We start from the raw sequence: 19,839 nt of genomic DNA on the forward strand, positions 1-19,839 counted from the left end.
AGTGTGGTGCCTCCATCAATTGTTGGCATGTAGCCGATTGCGAATGTATATCCACCCAGCTTGGTTGGCATTAGCGTGCTTAGGTCCAGTTGCCTGCCCGTCGATCACCAGATGGACCTAATTAGAGATAGATTCTTGGAATATCGAAATGCACTAGGTGGGCTAGATTCTCGAGAAAGCAAAAGCTCAATTCATTCCCCAAAAATTTGACAGGGTCATGGCTATAGTTCCAAGTAAATGTAGGTATTCCAAGGTGAAACTACGCAGTAGCAGCGGAAAACATTGAATGATCTTAGGTACATAATGTTGAAGATGGATGGACGTTCTTGGCAATCCCACTTTGTGGGCCAATCATCGCGTGAAGAGCACCTCGATTTTTATTCTGCCATCACCACCAGCATCAGCACTTCAAGAAGTAAACCTGACGATTGACGGAACTATACTGGCCCTACGCGGATGCCAAAACCTCACTTCATACAACCCTGATTTAGTTAAAGGCACATTTGCTCGTCCGTCGCTGTGTCAGGCCGGACTGTGAAAATGCCATCTCAACCCCCACTACCGCCACTTCTCTCGCCTTACCTATCAGACCAGCCGGAATCTTCACTTACTGTGGTTTCCTCAGTCTTGGGCGCAACATCAAATTGGCTTGTACTCAGATACCTCTATGCTGCTCTCTCAACAAATGGAAAAGTCAGCTCACCGGGGCACGATGAACTTATCCCAAGCACTCAGCAGAAAGTGGTGCTTGTGAGCTTCTTGCGAAGTTGGGACTTTTGGAGGACAGAAGCAAAGCGACTGGTAGGTCACTCATGAATTGGATGCTGGAACCTTTCAACGAGAGGTCGACAAGGTCCTAAAATCTTCAAAAAGCCATGTATTTGCCTGAATTTCCATATACTAAACTTTATCTAGGGACTGGACCTTGCGCGGTTGAAAGACAAGCAACAGTTTGTGTTTGTGGATGGACTTTCCGAGCTTTTTACTGCACCAGGGCATGCCTCAAGCAGTCCGGTCAATGCCGGAAGCACAGCACGCGCTAGCCTTCCCATCAGATCCCAGGCCGGTCCGGTGCCTGGAAGAGTACCGCTTCAACAACCGGCGCAGGAGCCTCGATCCCGAGGTGAACTCTCGGGTTTCATGAAACTGCATTTCCACGGACATGGGACAGCTGCTTTAGACGCGATGGAAAGAGATATCATCGCCGGGATCACGAGACAAAAATCTTCTGATGAAGTACTTTTGATCATCGACCAGCCTGACTTTCTACTTGCTGCAACGGGGCCGAGTCTAGGTATCGGAGCTACGGAGATGGCCGAGTGGGTGATGGGACTGCAACAGGTACGAGAATGATTCGACGGACACTATCGCAAGAATTCAAAGTTGACCATCTACCTAGCACGCACACGCAACAATCTTGACTTTAGCAGCAGACTCCCCACTGATACACAATGCTTCTACATATGGTCATGGGGAAACCACGCTAGTTGAGACAGAACATGCGAGCTTTGCGATTGGATTGGCCCACAGAGCCCGCACTGTGATGCAGTTGCGCATGCTGGAAACTGGAGCGGCGAGGGATGTCAGTGGGGTACTGAGAATAAGTCGAGGCGGAGGTTGGAATGCGGAGATGAAAAACGGGCTGGACGAGAGGGAGCTGTTGTATTATATCCAAAGAGATGGTGGGCTCCGGGTGTTTGGGCGCGGCGAGTCGTAGATTTGACAGTTGCTTCTCTGAAGCTTCTTGTGTCAATGATGTGTAAGGAAAACATGGGTGTATCAGAAGCTTCATTGAACCTAAATTGATCATATCGAGAGAGGAAAGGCGTGATGAACGCCGATTCTTTGAAGAGAATTGTCTTCGCATTGTTATCTGTCATGACATAGGGATATCCGCTTGTCATGAACGAGAAGATAAAAGGAAATTCATGCACTCTTTCAAGGCCAATACCTTGCTTTGTATGCCGCTTCTCCCCTCGTTCATACCTCCATCATGCCCATTCATTGGATCCAAAGACTATACGCAAAGGATGCAACAAAAAAGACGACAGATGATCGCAACCACACCAACTCCATGAGAAAAGCGATTTTTTTTATTTCGGAATTGCCATTTGCATTTCGAGTACATCTATCTCGCAATGCTAGGCCATGTCATGCCAGGATGTCCGACCCACCCCTCATATTCTTTTTCCAGCCTCTCCGAGCAACGAAAACGCGACGCCGATTGGGAAAGAATTGCTTGATTTAGGAGCTCTGGGGGCCACGGGCGCCCTTGGGGGTACCGACTTGGAAGCCGTTCGTGAAGCGGCGGTGGACGTCGCGGAGAGAGCGCATGCGGCCGGAGCCAGTGGTCTTGCGGCGCTTGGCCTTCTCGCTCCAGTTGACTGTTGTAAGAAGTGTTTCGCGTAAGCCAACATCCCTATATTTGAAGGTCCATGCTCTCTGAAGAGTCGCTCTGGTATCGTAGATCGTGTCAAAGAGTAGTGGAGGGGATATGCATACACTTGCGGGTCTTAGCAGCAGGGTAGCCGCAGTTGGCGCAGGTCGACTTCTGGATGTGGAAAGACCGCTTGCCTATCGAGTTGAGAATATCCGTCAGTCACATGTGCCGATTGTATTTCGCGATCGCTCTCCATCGACCTCCATCAGCAGTTTCCACCCATATCGTCCAAACTTGCAGATGTCGGCCGGGGACTGATCGATCGAAAGATTCCAGGTAGCGAGGAGAATACTAACCACAACGACGGCACAAGGTGTGAGTCTTGTTGTGGCGCTTGCCGAAGCTTGAGGTACCCTTGGCTGTGGTGTTTCGTTAGTCACTGAAAGATTTCGAGATTCCGTATGTTGGCGCGAATCGGGGTTTGGATGTTCGTCGTACTCATTTTGAATTAGGGGAACTGTCGAAAAAATGGGCCGGATGTTAGTACGTCAAGAACAATGTTCATTAATAGCGGTGCGGAGGGGAGCGGCATGCGAGCGTACCTGGCAATTCCGTTAAAGGGCTGTTGTCGGGGTCGTCGTCGCTAGGCGTATCGAAACTTCCCACGAGTGATGATGGTGCCCGGCTAAGCGAAAGCTGTGGGCATGTCACGGGACCCAGGGCACAAGCCCTGAGACCGATAACGTGACCAATACCACTCGAAGAACATAGGTCGGATACTGCAGGTGTCCTATCGCCACGTGACATCCCGCCGTCCTGGCGTAGGTTGAGTGGACCGGCATGTAGTGGGTCAGCTTGATGTGAACCCTATTTTTGTGACCAGTACTTTAGTAGACTTGGGAAGTTGCAAGATGTACCGTGAGGCCTCCTGTGTATGGCGTAGAGTTTCATCTAAGCGACTTGCATGTTTGAACGCAGCTTATCTTCACCACAACTGCATGGCCAATGTGGCCCAAAAGCATCCTACTCTCCACATTTGCCTTCAGCTTTTACCGGAGAGAATAATCAATCATAAATAAAATATTCCTCGTGATGAATGGGGTATTGAAAATGCAACGATCTAGAAACAGAAAATTTGCAGAGAAGACCACTACTCTCTCAGTTGTCCTCTTGAAGATTTCCGATAAACTTTGCCATGGGATCATCGGCAGCTAGTCGGCTTCGCTTATAGGACTCGAGCTCTTCCTCTGTGATGCCTGATTTGATCTCATCCAAGGTGCGTTTCTTATGCTGATTTGACGACGGAGGCTGGTCATCGTGCCCCTGAACGGGAGGAAGATCTCCAGCATCGTCATCTGCTTCCGGCATCAATAACATGTTGCCTTCCTGACGAAAAGCCTCCCTTCCATCCTCGCCAGTGCAGTAGCTGTTTTTGACAGTTGAGTAACAGCAGGCGTAGCCCCACTTGAACTCGTGCCACCAGCTGCCCCAGACCGATGTGTGGTTGTTGACCATGACGTCTTCGGCGTACTTCGACTTGGTGGCCTTTTTGGGCGCCCCTTTAATTGCACCAGATTCATCATACTCCACGAAGCGCTCATTCTCAATGACCATGGTGTCACGTAGCGGAGTGGCACCAAGATGCTCGTTCCCTCCATATTTCTCCAGAAGAGCTTTCCGCTCAGCCTTGCGTTTGGCCTCAGTTTCGTCCTTCTCTTTCTTGCGTAAGAATTCCCCAGACGTGGGATTAGCCTGTAGATGGATCTTGGCTTTTCCTGCTTCTTGAGCGTCCCAAGCGTAGCGCTGGGCTTTCTCAAACTCGGCGGCGTCGCCTGAAGCACGGATAAAGTTCTCTTCCGCTACCAGCGCAGAAGCTTGATCTTCCTGAGCACCCATATCCACCATTCGTCGAGTCTTGGGGTCATATTTCGCAGAGTCCAGGTCCAAATTCAAAAGATATTTTGCCGTATCTTCACGAATACGGAGGTTTCGTGTCGCAGTGCTCTGCTGTCGACCCATGTCGGACTCTTCAGCATATCGGAGATCTTCGTCCTCGGCGTCTTCTCCACCATCCTCGTCCTGCAACTTCTTGAGATCGGCTCCTTCCTTGGCAGCTCGCTTCAAAGACTCAAGTTCCTCGTATTCATCGATGACCTGGCGATATTCGCTCGCGTCGTATCCGTTCCATCTGTCCCTCTTCGCATCCCATCCCAAATCCACATTCTGAACCACCTCGTCCGCCTGAATATCCTTGCCGGTCCATTTTGCACCGTGCTTGCGTGGTCGGCTGAGACATTCCTTGGTTTTATGGGTCATCGCACCACAATTCTCGCAAGCACCCTTGCGATACTTGGTTGCAGCTGGTCCCGCGCGCTTCCCCCGGTCATACCATTTGGACTGGTCTTGAGATTTCTTTTGAAGACGCTGATGCTCAAGATAGTCGTCATTTGTTTCGTCTTCGACGTAGAAGGGCTTTTTTGAGATGAACGATGGGATATATTCGTTGCGCTCCTTGGCTGCAACATCTGCGGGCTTTCGTGACGACATGGCGATGTATGGGCTGTATGAATTGTGTTTGTGTATCGACGAGCGGGACCAAGCGAGCAGGACGATGGAATTTAAGTATGCCTGACTCGAAGTAGGCTCCCAGTGCAAGTGCTTGTTGCTCCTGTCAAACAGAATCAATCATGTGAGGGTCTGGATGGGTCGCTGGAGCTCCTTACCCACAGCCACGTGACCAAGGGTCCCACTTGCGCGCCGCTAGCGCGCGGCGGATCGGGAGGCGCATATCTCACGTCTCGCATATTGATCGGCAAACGCGTATGGGATCGCTGGATATCTAGTTCCATGTTGAATCAAGGGACTCCATCTACATGGGCAACTGTTCAGCTAGCGCTTTCTCGCGCGATGTCGATCTGGACTCTTGGATGAATCTAATTTCTTCTAATGGAGCCCTTTCGCGTTCGTCTCAACTGCATCGACCACTATCAAGCGACGGCCTCGGAATTGGATCCTCCTTTGCCCTTTCGGGATGGAGCCACAGAGAATGATTTCAGGCCAAAGGTGCCAGTGATTCGAGTATTTGGTGCAACTGAGACCGGCCAGAAAATCAGTGTGCATGTGCATGGTGCATTTCCTTACCTGTACATCGAGTACAATGGGTCATTGGAAACTGATGCAGGTGCGTGTCTAGACAAGAAGACGCTCATTGACATAAGATCCTTATTGACCGGCTGGGGCTCATTGTGTAGTGAATTCTGCGATTCGGACCTTACATCTCTCAATCGATCACGCTTTGGCAGTAAGCTACCGTCGCAATGCCCACGACAAAAAATTTGCATATGTCGCTCATATTACACTTGTAAAAGGAATCCCATTCTACGGTTATCACGTTGGATACCGGACCTTCTTCAAGATTTACCTACTCAATCCATTCTACATGACCCGTTTAGCGGATCTGCTGCACCAGGGTGCTGTGATGAAACGGCCTCTTCAGCCATATGAGAGCCACCTGCAATACATTCCGCAATGGATGTGTGACTACAACTTGTATGGATGTGGATACATGAATTGCAGAAATGTCAAATTCAGGGCTCCAGTTCCGGACTACCTGGAGCTAAGCAATCTCAACCATCGATGGCATGACCGCTCCATCGAACCAGAAAGCATTATCGATGACCCTGCCCTGCAGAAACAAAGTCATTGCGCTTTAGAGGTCGACATCTGCGTTCAAGACATCCTCAATCGAGCTGAGATCAAGGAGCGTCACTTGCATCACGATTTCACCGAACTATTGAGACCGGCAGCGCTGAGCGAACGTCTGGTTCCAAGTGTTGCTGGACTCTGGCAAGATGAGACCGAGAGACGCAAGAAGCGTATGGGGATCAAAGACCCTAAAAGCACGCCCTTCGGCCCTGAGGATCTGATTTCTATGTCTGCCGACCCTCGGAATCAATCCAAGGGAGGCTGGGTCCACGAGGAAGAATTCCGTCAATTGGCGCTCAAGATTGCCGACGACGAAAGAGCCGATGATAATGGAAGGGATACCTCTTTTGAGACATTTCTTGGTCCTGACGCGGACAAAGGCGATATCAAGACGGCTTTGAGCAGCGTGCAAGACTTCTATCCTGATAGGATTGTCAATTCGAGTATGCGCCCACCGCATGTCACCTCTTACGGAACTGGGCACCCTTCCGCCCATATCTCGGTCGACGAAAATCTTGCATCTCAAATAAGCGAGGATTCTGCCTCAGATGGGCAGCTCTCTGAAAATTCAATGAACAGTGGTGGTATAAGTAAGGGCCTACGGCAATCAGGGCAAGACACACCGGGCGTTGATCCTGGGGAGAGCTTTTACGAAGGTGTATTTGACGAGGTTCCGCAATTTGACAATGCGGAGGTTCAAGAAGATACAAATATTGGATACTCGGTTTCCGAGCCCGGCCAGTTAGGACACAAGACCAAATGTTCTCCCGGCAATGCAAACTCAGATTGCAGGCAAGCGCGAGGGGAGTGCTTGGCCAATTTGAAAAGGTCATGCACAGAGCTCAGCGGCGATGCCAGTCTGAAGAAGAAGCCAAGGTTCTGGATCAATGCAGGCGGCCGAGGCGCCGAGGAGAATCTCACATCCAGCAACTGTCATGTCCAAACTCTTAGCCATCCCAGTCAACCTGAAATAGGCATGGAACCTGCAGCGTATTCTTCCACGTCGTCTTCTCAGCGAACAATACGTCCTCCAAAGGCAATGCCCCTCGTTCACAACAGCAGATTGAACTTTCCAGTCGTGAAGGACCCAAATGACCCAATGACAATCTTACGCTTTAGCCAAGATGATGGGTCGCATCTTTTGAAAAAAGCCACCAGTTCCCAGGGTCCGCAATCATCACAACCTTTGGGCTCAGTGAATAGTGCAAATCAAGGCGTTGGAAGCGAAGATTCTTCATTGCATCTCAGTGCCCCCTCGAGCGCGCGCAAAGACGTTCAACTGCTCGATCCGCACGTCTTAGAGTTGGCGTCGTCTGTTTACGGTGCCTTTGGATTTCGGCGAGACTCAATCCTGTATCTGCCCAAGCTTGCCGGTCCAAGCTCTAATGATGTATCAACAACCATTGGATACTCGGGTCGTCCATCAGTGATCTACCAGCAGGCATTTTACGGTGACGAGAGCGACGTACCTGAGAAGCCCAGGCAGTATGCGGGTCGAGAATTTCGCTTGGGGAGCGACACTATCCACTTTCTACCAGACTTTGATGTTTCGGGGAACACCCTCGCTTTTGGCGAGCAACAAGCCTGCGCACTTCTTGATCGAGAAAAGCAGGAAAGTCTTGATCGCAATCTCCGAGAAACGTGCACTGCGAGAGTATGGGAATTCGCCGGCGCGCCGCCAAGTCGAGCTGAGGTGGTTGAGTGGTTCAACCAAATGGAGGCATCTATATGCTCCGCCAAAGCGAGGACCAGCACGCCTATGAAACCTAATTCTGGTTCTATCAAGACCATGGAAGCGCTGTCACAGATCGAGGGCCCCACTCAGCAAAACCCCTTCGGCTTCAAGTACTCACAAAAGGCTCAGAAGACGAGCGTGGAGCATCAATCTCAGTACATGAGCATTATGAGTTTGGAAGTCCACGTAAACACTCGAGGAAAACTGTCGCCCAATCCCGACGAAGATGAAATCTCGTGTGTCTTCTGGGGCTTGCAGTCAGAAGATGAGGATATCGAAGCCAACAGTTATCTCCCGAATGTCCATGTGGGAATGATTCATCAAGGTGAAGAAGACAGGTCTGAAGTCAAATTTTCCAAGGCGCTGAATATCGAGGTTGAGCATGAAACCACCGAGCTTGACCTCATCAATCGATTGATCGACATTGTTCGCCACCATGATCCTGACATTATCACGGGCTACGAAGTCCACAATGGTTCCTGGGGATATGTGATTGAGCGGGCGCGAAAGAAGTATGACTTCGACCTCTGTGCGGAGCTATCGCGAGTCAAATCGCAATCGAAATCAAAGTTCGGCAAAGACGACGACCGGTGGGGATTCGAGCACGCTTCCTCGGTCCAAATGACCGGTCGACACATGATCAACATATGGCGAGCAATGCGAGGCGAGATAACGCTACTACAGTATTCCATGGAAAATGTGGTCTTCCATCTCTTACAGCGCCGCATCCCGCATTATTCAGCGAAAAATCTAACGGAATGGTATACGAGCGGCAAACCTCGCAACATCCTCAAGGTCATAGAGTACTTCACGTCACGTGTTCAATTGAATCTGGAAATCATCGGGGCCAACGAATTGATTCCGCGGACGAGCGAACAAGCAAGACTACTTGGTATCGATTTCTACTCTGTTTTTGCCCGGGGGTCGCAGTTCAAAGTCGAATCCTTAATGTTTCGGATTGCGAAGCCAGAGAACTTTTTGCTGGTATCTCCGAGCAGGAAGCAAGTCGGACAACAGAATGCGCTGGAATGTTTGCCTCTGGTAATGGAGCCGCAGAGTGATTTCTACACGAGTCCCCTTCTGGTTCTTGATTTCCAGTCATTGTACCCCAGTGTGATGATTGCCTACAATTATTGCTACTCAACGTTTCTTGGCCGTGCTGTTCAGTGGCGCGGCAGAGACAAAATGGGCTTTATGGACTACAACCGACAACCGCGACTGCTTGAGCTTTTGAAAGACAAGATCAACATTGCTCCAAATGGTATGATCTACGCGAAGCAGGAAGTCCGTCAATCTCTACTTGCGAAAATGCTTACAGAGATCCTGGAAACACGTATCATGGTTAAGACTGGTATGAAGGCCGACAAAGACGACAAGATTTTACAGCGATTGCTCAACAATCGACAATTAGCACTCAAGTTGATTGCCAATGTCACATACGGCTACACGTCTGCTTCGTTCTCCGGGCGGATGCCGTGCTCGGAGATTGCGGACAGCATCGTTCAATCTGGGCGGGAGACCCTGGAAAAAGCGATTGCCTTTATTCATTCTGTCGAGCGATGGGGTGCTGAGGTTGTTTACGGAGACACAGACAGTCTTTTCGTTTACCTCAAAGGTCGCACACGTGATCAAGCTTTTGATATCGGCGAGGAAATTGCACAAGCAGTGACGGACATGAATCCGCGACCCATCAAATTGAAGTTTGAAAAGGTCTATCACCCTTGTGTGTTATTGGCAAAAAAGCGATACGTCGGTTTCAAATACGAGCATCGCAATCAGACCGAGCCTGAATTTGATGCCAAGGGGATTGAGACTGTGCGACGGGATGGAACGCCAGCCGAGCAGAAGATTGAAGAGAAGGCTCTGAAGCTTTTGTTTCGTACGTCTGACCTCAGCCAGGTGAAATCTTATTTCCAACGCCAATGTAGCAAAATCATGCAGGGTCGAGTTTCCATCCAAGATTTCTGCTTTGCGCGAGAGGTTCGTCTTGGCACATACAGCGATCGCGGCACCCTCCCTGCTGGCGCACTACTCAGCACGAAGCGCATGTTGGAGGATCCTCGATTGGAGCCTCAATACGGCGAGCGTGTGCCATACGTTGTGGTCACAGGAGCACCTGGGTCGAGACTTATTGACCGATGTGTTGCACCGGAGACACTTCTACATGATGCACAGCTTGACCTTGATGCCGAATATTACATCACAAAGAACTTGATTCCGCCTCTCGAGCGCATCTTCAACCTCGTGGGAGCCAATGTACGGCAATGGTACGATGAGATGCCCAAAGTACAAAGAGTCCGGCGTGTTGACGCCACATCGTCCGCCTCCACTTGCGCTCACGGGGACAGTGTCATCGCAAAGAAGACTTTGGAATCTTACATGCGATCTTCCTCATGCATGGTCTGTCGGGCCAAGCTCATGGATGCTGCTGTGCCTTTGTGCTCTGAATGTTTGCAACAGCCACAGCTAGCTCTTCTGAATGTCATGTCCAAGCTCCAAGAATCTGAAAAGCGAGTGAAAGCATTGGAAAAGGTATGCCGATCTTGCATGGGTGTATCACCTGGCGACACAGTTGCTTGCGATAGTATGGATTGCCCTGTCTTTTACTCGCGAACCCGAGCTACCGCAGGATTGCGACACACGAAGGCCGTCCTGGACCCTGTGAGGCAGTTACTGGAACAGACCGGAGATGCTGGCTTCAGCTGGTGATCCGGGAACTCTTTGTGAATGATACTATTATACAAAAAGAAAATACAACAATCCAGGATGATTCGATCGCGATACCTCTAAAAGCAATATATGCATTTGCTCACAGTAAGCCCCGAGGACACAGGGTCTTGGGGATTCTCAATCGTTCAAATAGAACGAGCAAGCCTCCTGTCATTGATAAAATGATCCTTGCTTTAGAAGCGTTTTTGTTAAATGACGAGACCATTCGGTTCACCCACTTTCGAATTTGATATTGCACCCGATGTAGAAATATGATGTGAGTCAAGTTCGCCTCTTGGCCATTGCGATAGACTCAACTAAACATCCAAGTACGTTCGTGGAGTACCAAAGCGCACCGAATAATATGCACGAAGCCACAAAGAATGCCGTGAGTAGATAAATTGGGAAAGAATGAGTCAGACTCTTCAGGTTGCTCCGACTATCCTGAGTCTTCTGTCTTGCATGGTACAACTTCCCATCAATCTCCCGCTCCAGCATCACATTCGTCACCCAAAAACTTCATGAGATGGTCATAGGCAGAGGGTTTCACGTCGCCTTCGCCTTCAATCATATCCAAGTCCCCGTCATCTTCATCGTAGGGGCCAGCGGAGTCTTTTGAAGAAGATTCCACAACATGATTCTCAGGCTTGATTGATCCCAAAAGGCCATTGCCCGCACTGTGCTCAGTCTCGTTCGTACTGGCGAAATCTCGGAATGGTTCTGTGCTCGACGCTACAGTATCGGATTTCTCGACAATATCGCTTTCGAAGAGCGCAGCCTCGCCAAGATCATTCATTTGATGTTGACCTGAGGGTTCTGGCCGGGTCCCAGAAGCTGAAGCTGGCCTAGAGATGCCCGCCCCGAGAGCAGTGATAGCGTCTGCTACATGTTCCTGACCAACGATATTCATGACTTCAGCGTGGGTGTACATCTTGGACTGGGTTTTACGAGCATCCGAGGCATGTGCTTCTGCCACTGCGGTTTGTAACTCGTGGCCAGAGCTTTGAGCCACTCTGCACAGTACGCTATCGAAAATCCATGGGAAACTAATAAGAGGGAGTCGACTGATCTCGGTTTCCACTTCATCTGGTAATTTTTCGAGCTCGTCCTGGTCATCATACGAATCCTCTCCTTTTAGGGTCGCCAGCGCTCCCTGCACTTGTTGGTGAGTGATGCGGTACATTGCGACCGCTAGTGGCGCAACATGCCCGAAATCTCGCTGGCCACCCAGAAATTTGTAGCCTCGCGCCTGAATACCCACCCGAAGACCACTGACAACCTTGCCCAAATCTTCGTGGAGCCTGAAGTCCCTGCACATCGAGTTGTGGCTGAGAACGAACGTGGACCAGACTTCGAACTCTGTTCGAATCCCGTACTGGGCCATGACTCGACGCATGGAAGTATCATAGTCCACCTTCAATTCGCTGGCATATTGCTCGAAGGGTCTACTTGCCTCTACCAGGCTGCAGTCAAGGATTCGAGAATCAAAAGGCTTGGTCAAGTTTGGCGAGAAGTCATCTGTCTTGACTGCGTCATACAATTGCCCCAGGATTTTGTTCGAATGGTACGTCCTCCGATTTTTCTTGTTCATGAAATGAGGCCAGACCCGCGGCTCCAGGGCTCGTTCCATGACAGCAGGTATGCCGGTCTTGTTGTAGTCCACGGCATCAGAGTGTAGTTGTGCAAGGCGAATGCATTTAGGCTCATAGACTCCGTTAGCCAGATAATCTGCGTGGGCCATGTGAGCGTGTGCAATTCGTGGTAAGCTGTCATTCTTCATATACGTGACGTAAAACGAGGTGATATCGCCAATCGTCACATCTCGGCCCAAATCAGGCACTTTCCGCGGAGCATATGTCAAAGGCTTGGCAAACCACTGCTGTGGAATAAGTTCTGGATCCCAAATCACCAGATAGTCATCACCGTCAAGATCGCCACCGGAGCACATGCTTGTGACATCCCTGTCGCCGGTTTGCGGGAACACAATCACATCGATGAGATGTCTGAGTGCTTTGCAATCCACAGCGCGTACTACGCGGACATCTCCCGGATGAAGCGATGGGTTTCGTGCGACAATACATAAGCCCTGGATGACTCTGGGCGGAACACCCTCCTCCAAGCTGCTGACCTGAACGAAGATTTCCGGCAGGGCAGCAAGCTTCTCGTTTTCTGACATGATTCTGCCAGTTTCTCTGCGCTCAAAATATCCGTCGAGAGATCGAGTCTCATCTAGCACACCAAGAAGCGATGCACCCTGTTCGACTAGGATCTTGGCCTTTTCTTTGAGATATTTTTGGTGCCACGACTTCCAAAGAGCAAGCATGGAGCAGACAAAAGGCTCGCTGGTCCCCCGAAATCCCGCGGAAACCATCTGTGCCATTGCGAGCGTCACCCGATTGGGATCGATGAATCTCCGAAGCAATTTTGTAGCTTCATCATCACTATGCATCGCATAATCGATACTTTGAAGCATTGCATTCAATCTGTCATGGAACACTCGGCCCCTCACCCCAAGCGCCGAGAGGACCAAGATCAATTGGCGATTGAGCGTTGCAGCAGAGAGCTGTGACCACCGGATAATTTCCAGACGCCTGTGCTCTGCCTCAAACTTGATCTGGCTCGGACGGATGTGGACGTCACTCACAATAGGGTCCGCAGAGACGGTCAACATTCCCTTGCATCCACCCAAGCGAAATTGGTACGCAGATGGAGGCTGACCATATGGATCAGAGATACCCATCTCCGCCGAGATGACTCTTGTTGTGAATTTTGAAATCTTGCCAATACCATCCGAGAAACAGTATCCATTGCGGATGATATCTGGAATTCGCTTGACCGTGACATTACAGCCAGCAAGAGCGCGGGTGGTCGAGAAACACTGACCGAGTCGAGCAGCGTACTTCGCAACGTGACGAATGTGATGAAATTGGCCCATCCATGCCCGAATGTGAGAGGCCGTGAGATTGGGAGTCGGAGCAAAAAAGTATGCTCCGTGTTCACGGAACTGAGAGTTTCCAAAAGCAAGAAACTCGTACCGTCGATCACCGATAGTAATGCCATTTGTGAGCGCTCTCTTGATTCGAGCAAACACCTCATCATTGGAGTTGAAGTTTGTAGAATAAATACGACTGCGCGGCTGCTCGTCGGTGAACCGAATCCGCAGAAAGCGATCAAGATATTCCTGATAGTTACGCGTGACGCGATTTGATGTATCGATAGTCGGCGTGTTATAGTGGACCGTTGTTGGAGTGATCCGCGCAGTGCGCATGAAGCAGCAGTACGACGGAATCATCGAATCAGAAACCCCTTCAGGATACCGAATTTTGAAGATCTCCATCGGATCGAGATATTGTTTTTTGTTCGTAGCAACATGCTCTAATAGTCTCACTGCAGCCACCTCTTCCATGGTCGCAAGACGCTCCACAAATTCTCGCGACATGGTAAATTCGGAGAGGTACCTGTTTGAGAGACACACCTCCAGCTGGTAGCGAACGTTGAAAGGTAGATAGATGTAGTCCTGATGTGCCATCTCCTCAAGCATGGAGCGAAACCGGTCTGTTATATTTGGCAGATCCACCCAGCGCCACACAGACTCCGGCGGCTGTGTTTGGAAAGTGAAATGCTCTCCGTCTTCAACAGAGATATTGTGATCTTTGAGCATTTCGATGAGAAGTCCGTAACCCTGCTCAGTGATGGCGGTGGTCGAAAACTTGAAGTGAAGGACATTCCATCTGCCTGAAGGTCAGATCAGTCAGCTGCTCATATTCCAATTATCGTGGAGTATTGAAATGTCACTTAAATAGCATACCCAAGTCCACGATCTGACCTGATCGTCGGAGGTTCACTGTGGTCAAATTCTCACCAACCACATGGGCGATCGATGTTTGCCGTTGCCACAGATCCGCCTCTCGCCAGCTGCTTGGATTGTTAAAGGATGCCATGACATTGGAGGATTGCCGATGACAAGTTGGAGGTGTGTCCAGAAAGATGACCAGTGAGATCTCCTGTGAGTCGGCATGATTGATCTCCCAGATTCGCGCCAGCTGAAGAAAGGATATCTTCAGCCTGAAGGCAGACTGCGTGCTCCTTGGTGCAGCACCCAAAACTCCGCTGGGCTCTCGAATAATCGCGTTGAAATATGCAAAGACCGCTTTGGAGCGCACATCGACAGCCATGTGTGGGTTCGCATCCATGCTGAATTCTCGCAGGATAGAGACTGTGGATTTGCCAACCGGCACACCAATACTCAGAACCTGGCACGGCAATTCATGCTATGGTTTTTCCGGGTCAGCAAGAAGATGGAAGTCTGCAAACAATAGGGCGCTACTCACACATTCTCGCGGGTAAAGAACACCTTCTCGGCTTGGGCTCTTCAGATGCACGCTCCCCTGCGCAGGATCCAGAGCCACTGAAAGCGTTACAAGCCGGCCACCAGGGAGACGTAGAACATAGCATCCAGTCTCCCAGAAAGCGACTTCCGGTGCTGGCCTGGAAACTCATGTCAGGGCTGCATTCTTGAAAGCATTGTAGAGCGCAAGGAAGGGTTTCAGAACGTACTTGAAGCGGACGCGACCGTTTGACCCACGCTCTCCGTGGCGATCATCCCAGATGTCGATTGAGCAAATACTCCCCTCTCTTGAAAAGGCTTCCCATAGAGTCCACGTAGACGCCTCTCTAGGAATCCTGTAAATGTTGACTGCGACACTCTCCCATCTTTTCCAGGGCAACCAGAGAGCTTGAGGATGAGGCTGAGCCATGAAAGGATGCTCACTTGATCCCGAGAGGGGGGACATACTGATATCTTGAGAGAAGGAAAGGTGGCCTAGGGCCAAGGAAGGGCGAAATGGCAGCTTGGGGGTCTCCAACGGCCAATGGGCTGAGATATGATGGAGGAGGGATGGCAGATGAAGAATCGAGCTTCGTAAATCGCATCTGCGGGCCACACGTAACGCGTGATATGAAGGACAAAGCAAAGGCAACACGCTTCTAAAGCCTCAGCTGATGGAGTAGACTTTGAAGCCTGGTCAGCTGGATGACAGGAACTCAGATTTACTGATCTTGGCAAAACTGGCAAGAAGGTAATGCTCCTCTCGTTGCAAGGCCTAAGTGTGCTCACTGCTGTGAGCAGGGTCTGTCCTGTATTGTTCGATGCTTCAAGATCATGAGGTGATTAAGATATCTGTAAATAGAGGGCCTCAAAGGTGAAGTAAGCGTTGGATGAACACAAAGATAGCCGATTCTCAGAGCTGGTGGGCACGGCCGAGAAGACTGAAGGAAAGGAAGATGGAACAAAATGGATTTGGATGTATAGCTGGACGCGTGTGAGCTAAGATCTAGTGATCGTGGGTAAACTAATTCGAAATCACCGGGATGTTCGTCCGTAACGCGACGGCTTTTGACCTAAATCTGTGCTAAACTGGAAGTGAGACCCTAGCGAAAGACTGATCAAAACATATGCGAGATAAGTATATGCTTAAAAGTGAATGAACTGACAAAATGCAACAGCGAGCCAGTACTTGATTTATTATAAATGTGACTAGATGCTCCCAGAGAAAGTCGTACTTGCAGAGAAGAAATCTTTCGGCAACTCTAGCTCCATGTCCAAGTCCAGGTGCTGTAGCCCATTCTCATGTTCAAAATCATCAGATGTCGCAGCTGGTTGACCTGACTTCGGCTCGGCAATCATGTTGAAATTAACAGAGTTGTTTCTGTTCGCTTCAACCAAAGCCTGCCGATTCTCCTTCACAGCAGCGAATGCGTTGCTTTCTGTCGTGGGAGCTTTGGTAGTTGCAATTTGCACCGTTCGAGAAGATGGGCTGCCGCCCCTGAGTCCTTCTAATGTGGGACCCTGAAGGTTCGATGCTAGGGACTCGAAAGATTCCGCAAGATCTTGTTCATCTTCATCGTCGATCGGAATTGACTTTCCCCGGCTCTGAGAATGGACGACCTCAGTACCAGCTCTGCTGCGCTGAAGTGAGTCTGTTGGCTTTCCTTCGGAGTTTGAGCTAGTAGAGAAGCCCATAACATTCATCAAGCGGCCGATGTGCTGCTGCGCTTCTGAGAATTCCCTGGCTTTAGCTGCCCTTTCATCACGGAGAGATTGGACCTGCCATGGTCATTAGTCAGACCGGGGTGTCTTCTTGCTATTTTTGGGTTGTGATGACCTACTTTTCTTTCAAGCTGGCGAATGCGCTTCTCCTTTGTCTGTAACTCGTTAGAAGCATTGTTGGCCGCAGTCTGCAACTCTCGCTTGAGTCGACTGATTTCTTGATGGTGCTGGGCTGCCTGAAGACTTGTTAGTTGACCGATTAACATAATGAATATGCAATTTTTCCCTGGCTGCCCTACATCTGAGCGAAGTATTGCGATCTCAGTGACGCTTTCGCGTTTGAAGGCTTCCAATTCTGCCTTTGCCTTGTCTCCCGTTTCTTGCAAAGCTTTACGTAGTTGCTCAATCACTTGAGATTGGTTCTCCATCTATCAAAAGCTATCAGCACGTTGGTAAAGGAAATTGCATCCAGAGATAGGAAAAATTGCCCAAGTGGCATTGCCAGTGCAAATTGAAAAGCAGAGCTGACAAACGGAGCACCTACCGCTAGTCGAAGAGTGTGGATTTCCGCATGTTGGTTCCCGCTCTCCTGCAGCAGACGTTCTATCTCCCCTTCCTTGTGATTGTTCTGTGCCGTTTTTGTTTCCAACAGATTCCCAAAGTTGACAGCCTCATTTTCCAGGTGTTTGATCTTTTCCTCGAAGCTCATCTTTTCCTTCGATGAATTTTGTCTTGTCTGCTCAAGACTTTCATTGGCGGATTCCAGTTGGCGCAGTGATTCTTGCAATTCTTCCAATAGTTCGTCCTTTTCAGTGGATGTGACAATCAACTCGAGTTCGATACTCCGAAGCTTTTCTTTCTCCTCCTGCAGTGCTGTGCTGGAGCGACTCTGTATGCTGTGTAGTTCTTGTCTAGCCAATTCCAGTGCTCTCGCCAGCTCCTCTGCGCGTGAATTTGTAGCTCCAGCAAGCTCTTGGTGTTTTGTTAAATCCTTCTGAAGTGCAGCAATTGCTCCTGTCGCACCCTCTAGTTTGTTGGTCAATTCTGCGTTTTCTTGTTTCAGCTGCTCTACATCTTTTCTGTAGAAATCTCTCTCCTTCTCGATTGATCGAACAGGCTCCTCGACGTCGTAGCAGCGACGCTCGAGGTCAAAACATATTTCCTCAACCTTTTTGAGAAGGGTAGAGTGCGACATATCTGCGACCTGTAAATAGGTTTCTGTGATAGCAGCACGCCAGTCTCGAATAACATGCTGCCTTGACGAGAAATCTCTTCGATCGCGCAAAATGAACGATGATCGGAAGGCACTGCGATCAGATTGTGAAAAGGCACAACGGGGCTGGCTCAACGACTTGGAAGTCCGTGCCACGAAAGATCTCAAGATCATTGCATCATTACTGTCACCGCCGTGTGATATGGCTGCTGCAGTGAAGATCTCGAAAAGATCTAGAATGTTTTGGTTCTGCAATCGACTGCAGGCACAATAGCAGACTAGCGAGTCCTGACACTGCTCCCGTGCTGGCCCCACAGGAAATCTCTCCAAAAGACCAACAACAGCGTGTTTTGTTGAAGCGGAGCCGAGCACAGACTTGACCATGGGCTGAGACAGGCCCGACTTGAATTCGGACAGAAGAAGGTCCGATATTTGGAGGTTGACCATCGAAGTGATCCCACTGACGTCGCCAGTCAGAGTATCGACAATGAATTGCAGAAGCTCGTGTGTGACAGATTCATCGTATTCCTACAGCACCATAATCAGTTAAATTCTATCTGGGCTCTCATCGGCAGGTCACTTACTGATAAAGAATGAACTAAGCGTGAGACCAAATTTCGAGGTAAGGCGGCAAGAATGGTACGACTGTCCGCGGAGACAAGAAGACGAAGCCCCAAATCACCAATCCGAGAGGGCAAAGATTTCAAACCTGTCAATGAGAGCAAGAAAATCGTTCCCTTTCCATGCCTGATTGTTAACACCATACGGGACTAACAATGAACCAGGCGTCACGGAAAGACACTCACCATTATTTGAATCTCTCGCTTCGAATTATCCCTGGAAACCTTTTCACAAAGCTTGGCAATTTTGGATGCGTTTTGAGAAATCCACGATGACTTCACATCCGGATCAACAGCATCGGCAATACAAACTGCGAGACGGATACTCTCAGCAGCCTGCGACGGCGTAAGGCTATTGCAGTTTGAGGAGCATGCAAGGATCACTCGCAACACAACTAAATCCAACGTCTTCATGCCTCGCCTCGGGCCAAAAAAATCGTGCGCATTCATCAGCCAGGATTGAATGCCCCTCCCATTGGCTGATTTGCGCTGTGATGAAGAAATCTCTGCAAACGTTGCCAGACCCAGGAGGTTTCCCATATGGTCGTCAAGATTGCGTAAAGTCTTGGTCAGCTCTGTCTGCATGTTAGACATCACCTCTGTAGGGATCTCATCAAGCAGACTCGGAGATCCCCGAATACCTATCATCAGGGTATGGAGGGGAGCTATCGTCTGTGCTTGAGGATTTGCGGCTATAATAGATACCAGTTTTGAGATGAAGCCAGCAAGACGAGCAGGAGGGACAAATCCGGCAGGTAGAGGTGAGGAGAGCAATGCGGTGCATGCTGCATGGTACTGTGTCTCTCGCTCACAAGATTAATTGACAGCTCAATATGTAATCAAGGTTCACTGGTTCACCGACCTCTGTTTCATTACCAACGACCGCTTTCTCAAGAAGCGCATCAAGAAGAATCGGTTCTTGACCGATAATGTGATCTCTGAAGATTGACACATGTCCTATGCTTGATCAGCGTCATCTTTCATCTCGGTGCCTTGCAGGTTTATCCTTACCAAATGCTGTAAGTAGCGGAAGCGCGACACGGGATCGCGCTAGGTTCTCCACAAGCAAAGCTGCAAGAAGCTCTACTTGACAGGGCTTTTGCAAAGCCCATGATTGGATGCCAGAGCGAGATGTGTTTTGGACCAGGGTATACAGATTCTAATGGCAGATGTCAATATCGCTCATATTTGATATGGGGCGTCTATGATCCAGTCTACCTGAAGGGAGGGAATATAGGGGGCTGTGACAACTCGTTCAACCTCTCGAACCAGTTGAGCGACCTCCTCTGCCATCATCGTGAGCGGCAGTTCAGTATACTTAGGTCGGAATCTAAATTCCTTCATCCGTCGCCTTCTTGGCACGAACACTCGGGAGAGGTGAGTGATTGCGGTTGCCTCGTCAACGGGCGGTGTCCCACTTCGGCCATG

General features: G+C 49.8%; 6 protein-coding genes across 6 annotated transcripts; 2 read left to right on the forward strand and 4 right to left on the reverse strand.

The window, feature by feature from the left end:
* Window positions 1-540: 540 nt before the first annotated feature.
* Window positions 541-1,717, forward strand: POX_g08813 (uncharacterized protein; the record flags this gene model as incomplete). The annotated part of the gene is made up of 3 exons (XM_050117581.1): window positions 541-801; window positions 916-1,341; window positions 1,400-1,717. The coding sequence occupies 3 exons, from the start codon at window positions 541-543 to the stop codon at window positions 1,715-1,717; spliced, it is 1,005 nt and encodes a 334-aa protein (XP_049965725.1).
* Window positions 1,718-2,244: 527 nt separating this feature from the next.
* POX_g08814 (60S ribosomal protein L37) lies at window positions 2,245-2,882 on the reverse strand (the record flags this gene model as incomplete). The annotated part of the gene is made up of 4 exons (XM_050117582.1): window positions 2,245-2,384; window positions 2,503-2,574; window positions 2,737-2,799; window positions 2,879-2,882. The coding sequence occupies 4 exons, from the start codon at window positions 2,880-2,882 to the stop codon at window positions 2,245-2,247; spliced, it is 279 nt and encodes a 92-aa protein (XP_049965726.1).
* A 656-nt stretch (window positions 2,883-3,538) lies between these two features.
* Window positions 3,539-4,927, reverse strand: POX_g08815 (Pre-mRNA-splicing factor slu7; the record flags this gene model as incomplete). The annotated part of the gene is made up of 1 exon (XM_050117583.1): window positions 3,539-4,927. One exon carries the CDS (start codon window positions 4,925-4,927, stop codon window positions 3,539-3,541), a length of 1,389 nt encoding a protein of 462 aa, XP_049965727.1.
* Window positions 4,928-5,326: 399 nt separating this feature from the next.
* POX_g08816 (DNA polymerase zeta catalytic subunit) lies at window positions 5,327-10,529 on the forward strand (the record flags this gene model as incomplete). Its single annotated transcript, XM_050117584.1, has 2 exons — window positions 5,327-5,561; window positions 5,632-10,529. The coding sequence occupies 2 exons, from the start codon at window positions 5,327-5,329 to the stop codon at window positions 10,527-10,529; spliced, it is 5,133 nt and encodes a 1,710-aa protein (XP_049965728.1).
* Window positions 10,530-11,007: 478 nt separating this feature from the next.
* On the reverse strand, window positions 11,008-15,322 carry POX_g08817 (uncharacterized protein; the record flags this gene model as incomplete). Its single annotated transcript, XM_050117585.1, has 4 exons — window positions 11,008-14,264; window positions 14,338-14,800; window positions 14,861-15,017; window positions 15,087-15,322. The coding sequence occupies 4 exons, from the start codon at window positions 15,320-15,322 to the stop codon at window positions 11,008-11,010; spliced, it is 4,113 nt and encodes a 1,370-aa protein (XP_049965729.1).
* Window positions 15,323-16,065: 743 nt separating this feature from the next.
* POX_g08818 (uncharacterized protein) lies at window positions 16,066-19,707 on the reverse strand (the record flags this gene model as incomplete). The annotated part of the gene is made up of 8 exons (XM_050117586.1): window positions 16,066-16,635; window positions 16,698-16,814; window positions 16,878-17,006; window positions 17,123-18,319; window positions 18,598-19,218; window positions 19,274-19,368; window positions 19,423-19,570; window positions 19,630-19,707. The coding sequence occupies 8 exons, from the start codon at window positions 19,705-19,707 to the stop codon at window positions 16,066-16,068; spliced, it is 2,955 nt and encodes a 984-aa protein (XP_049965730.1).
* Window positions 19,708-19,839: the final 132 nt, after the last annotated feature.

The sequence above is a fragment of the Penicillium oxalicum genome, chromosome VII, assembly GCF_001723175.1.
Source record: "Penicillium oxalicum strain HP7-1 chromosome VII, whole genome shotgun sequence".
NCBI classification, from domain to species: domain Eukaryota; kingdom Fungi; phylum Ascomycota; class Eurotiomycetes; order Eurotiales; family Aspergillaceae; genus Penicillium; species Penicillium oxalicum.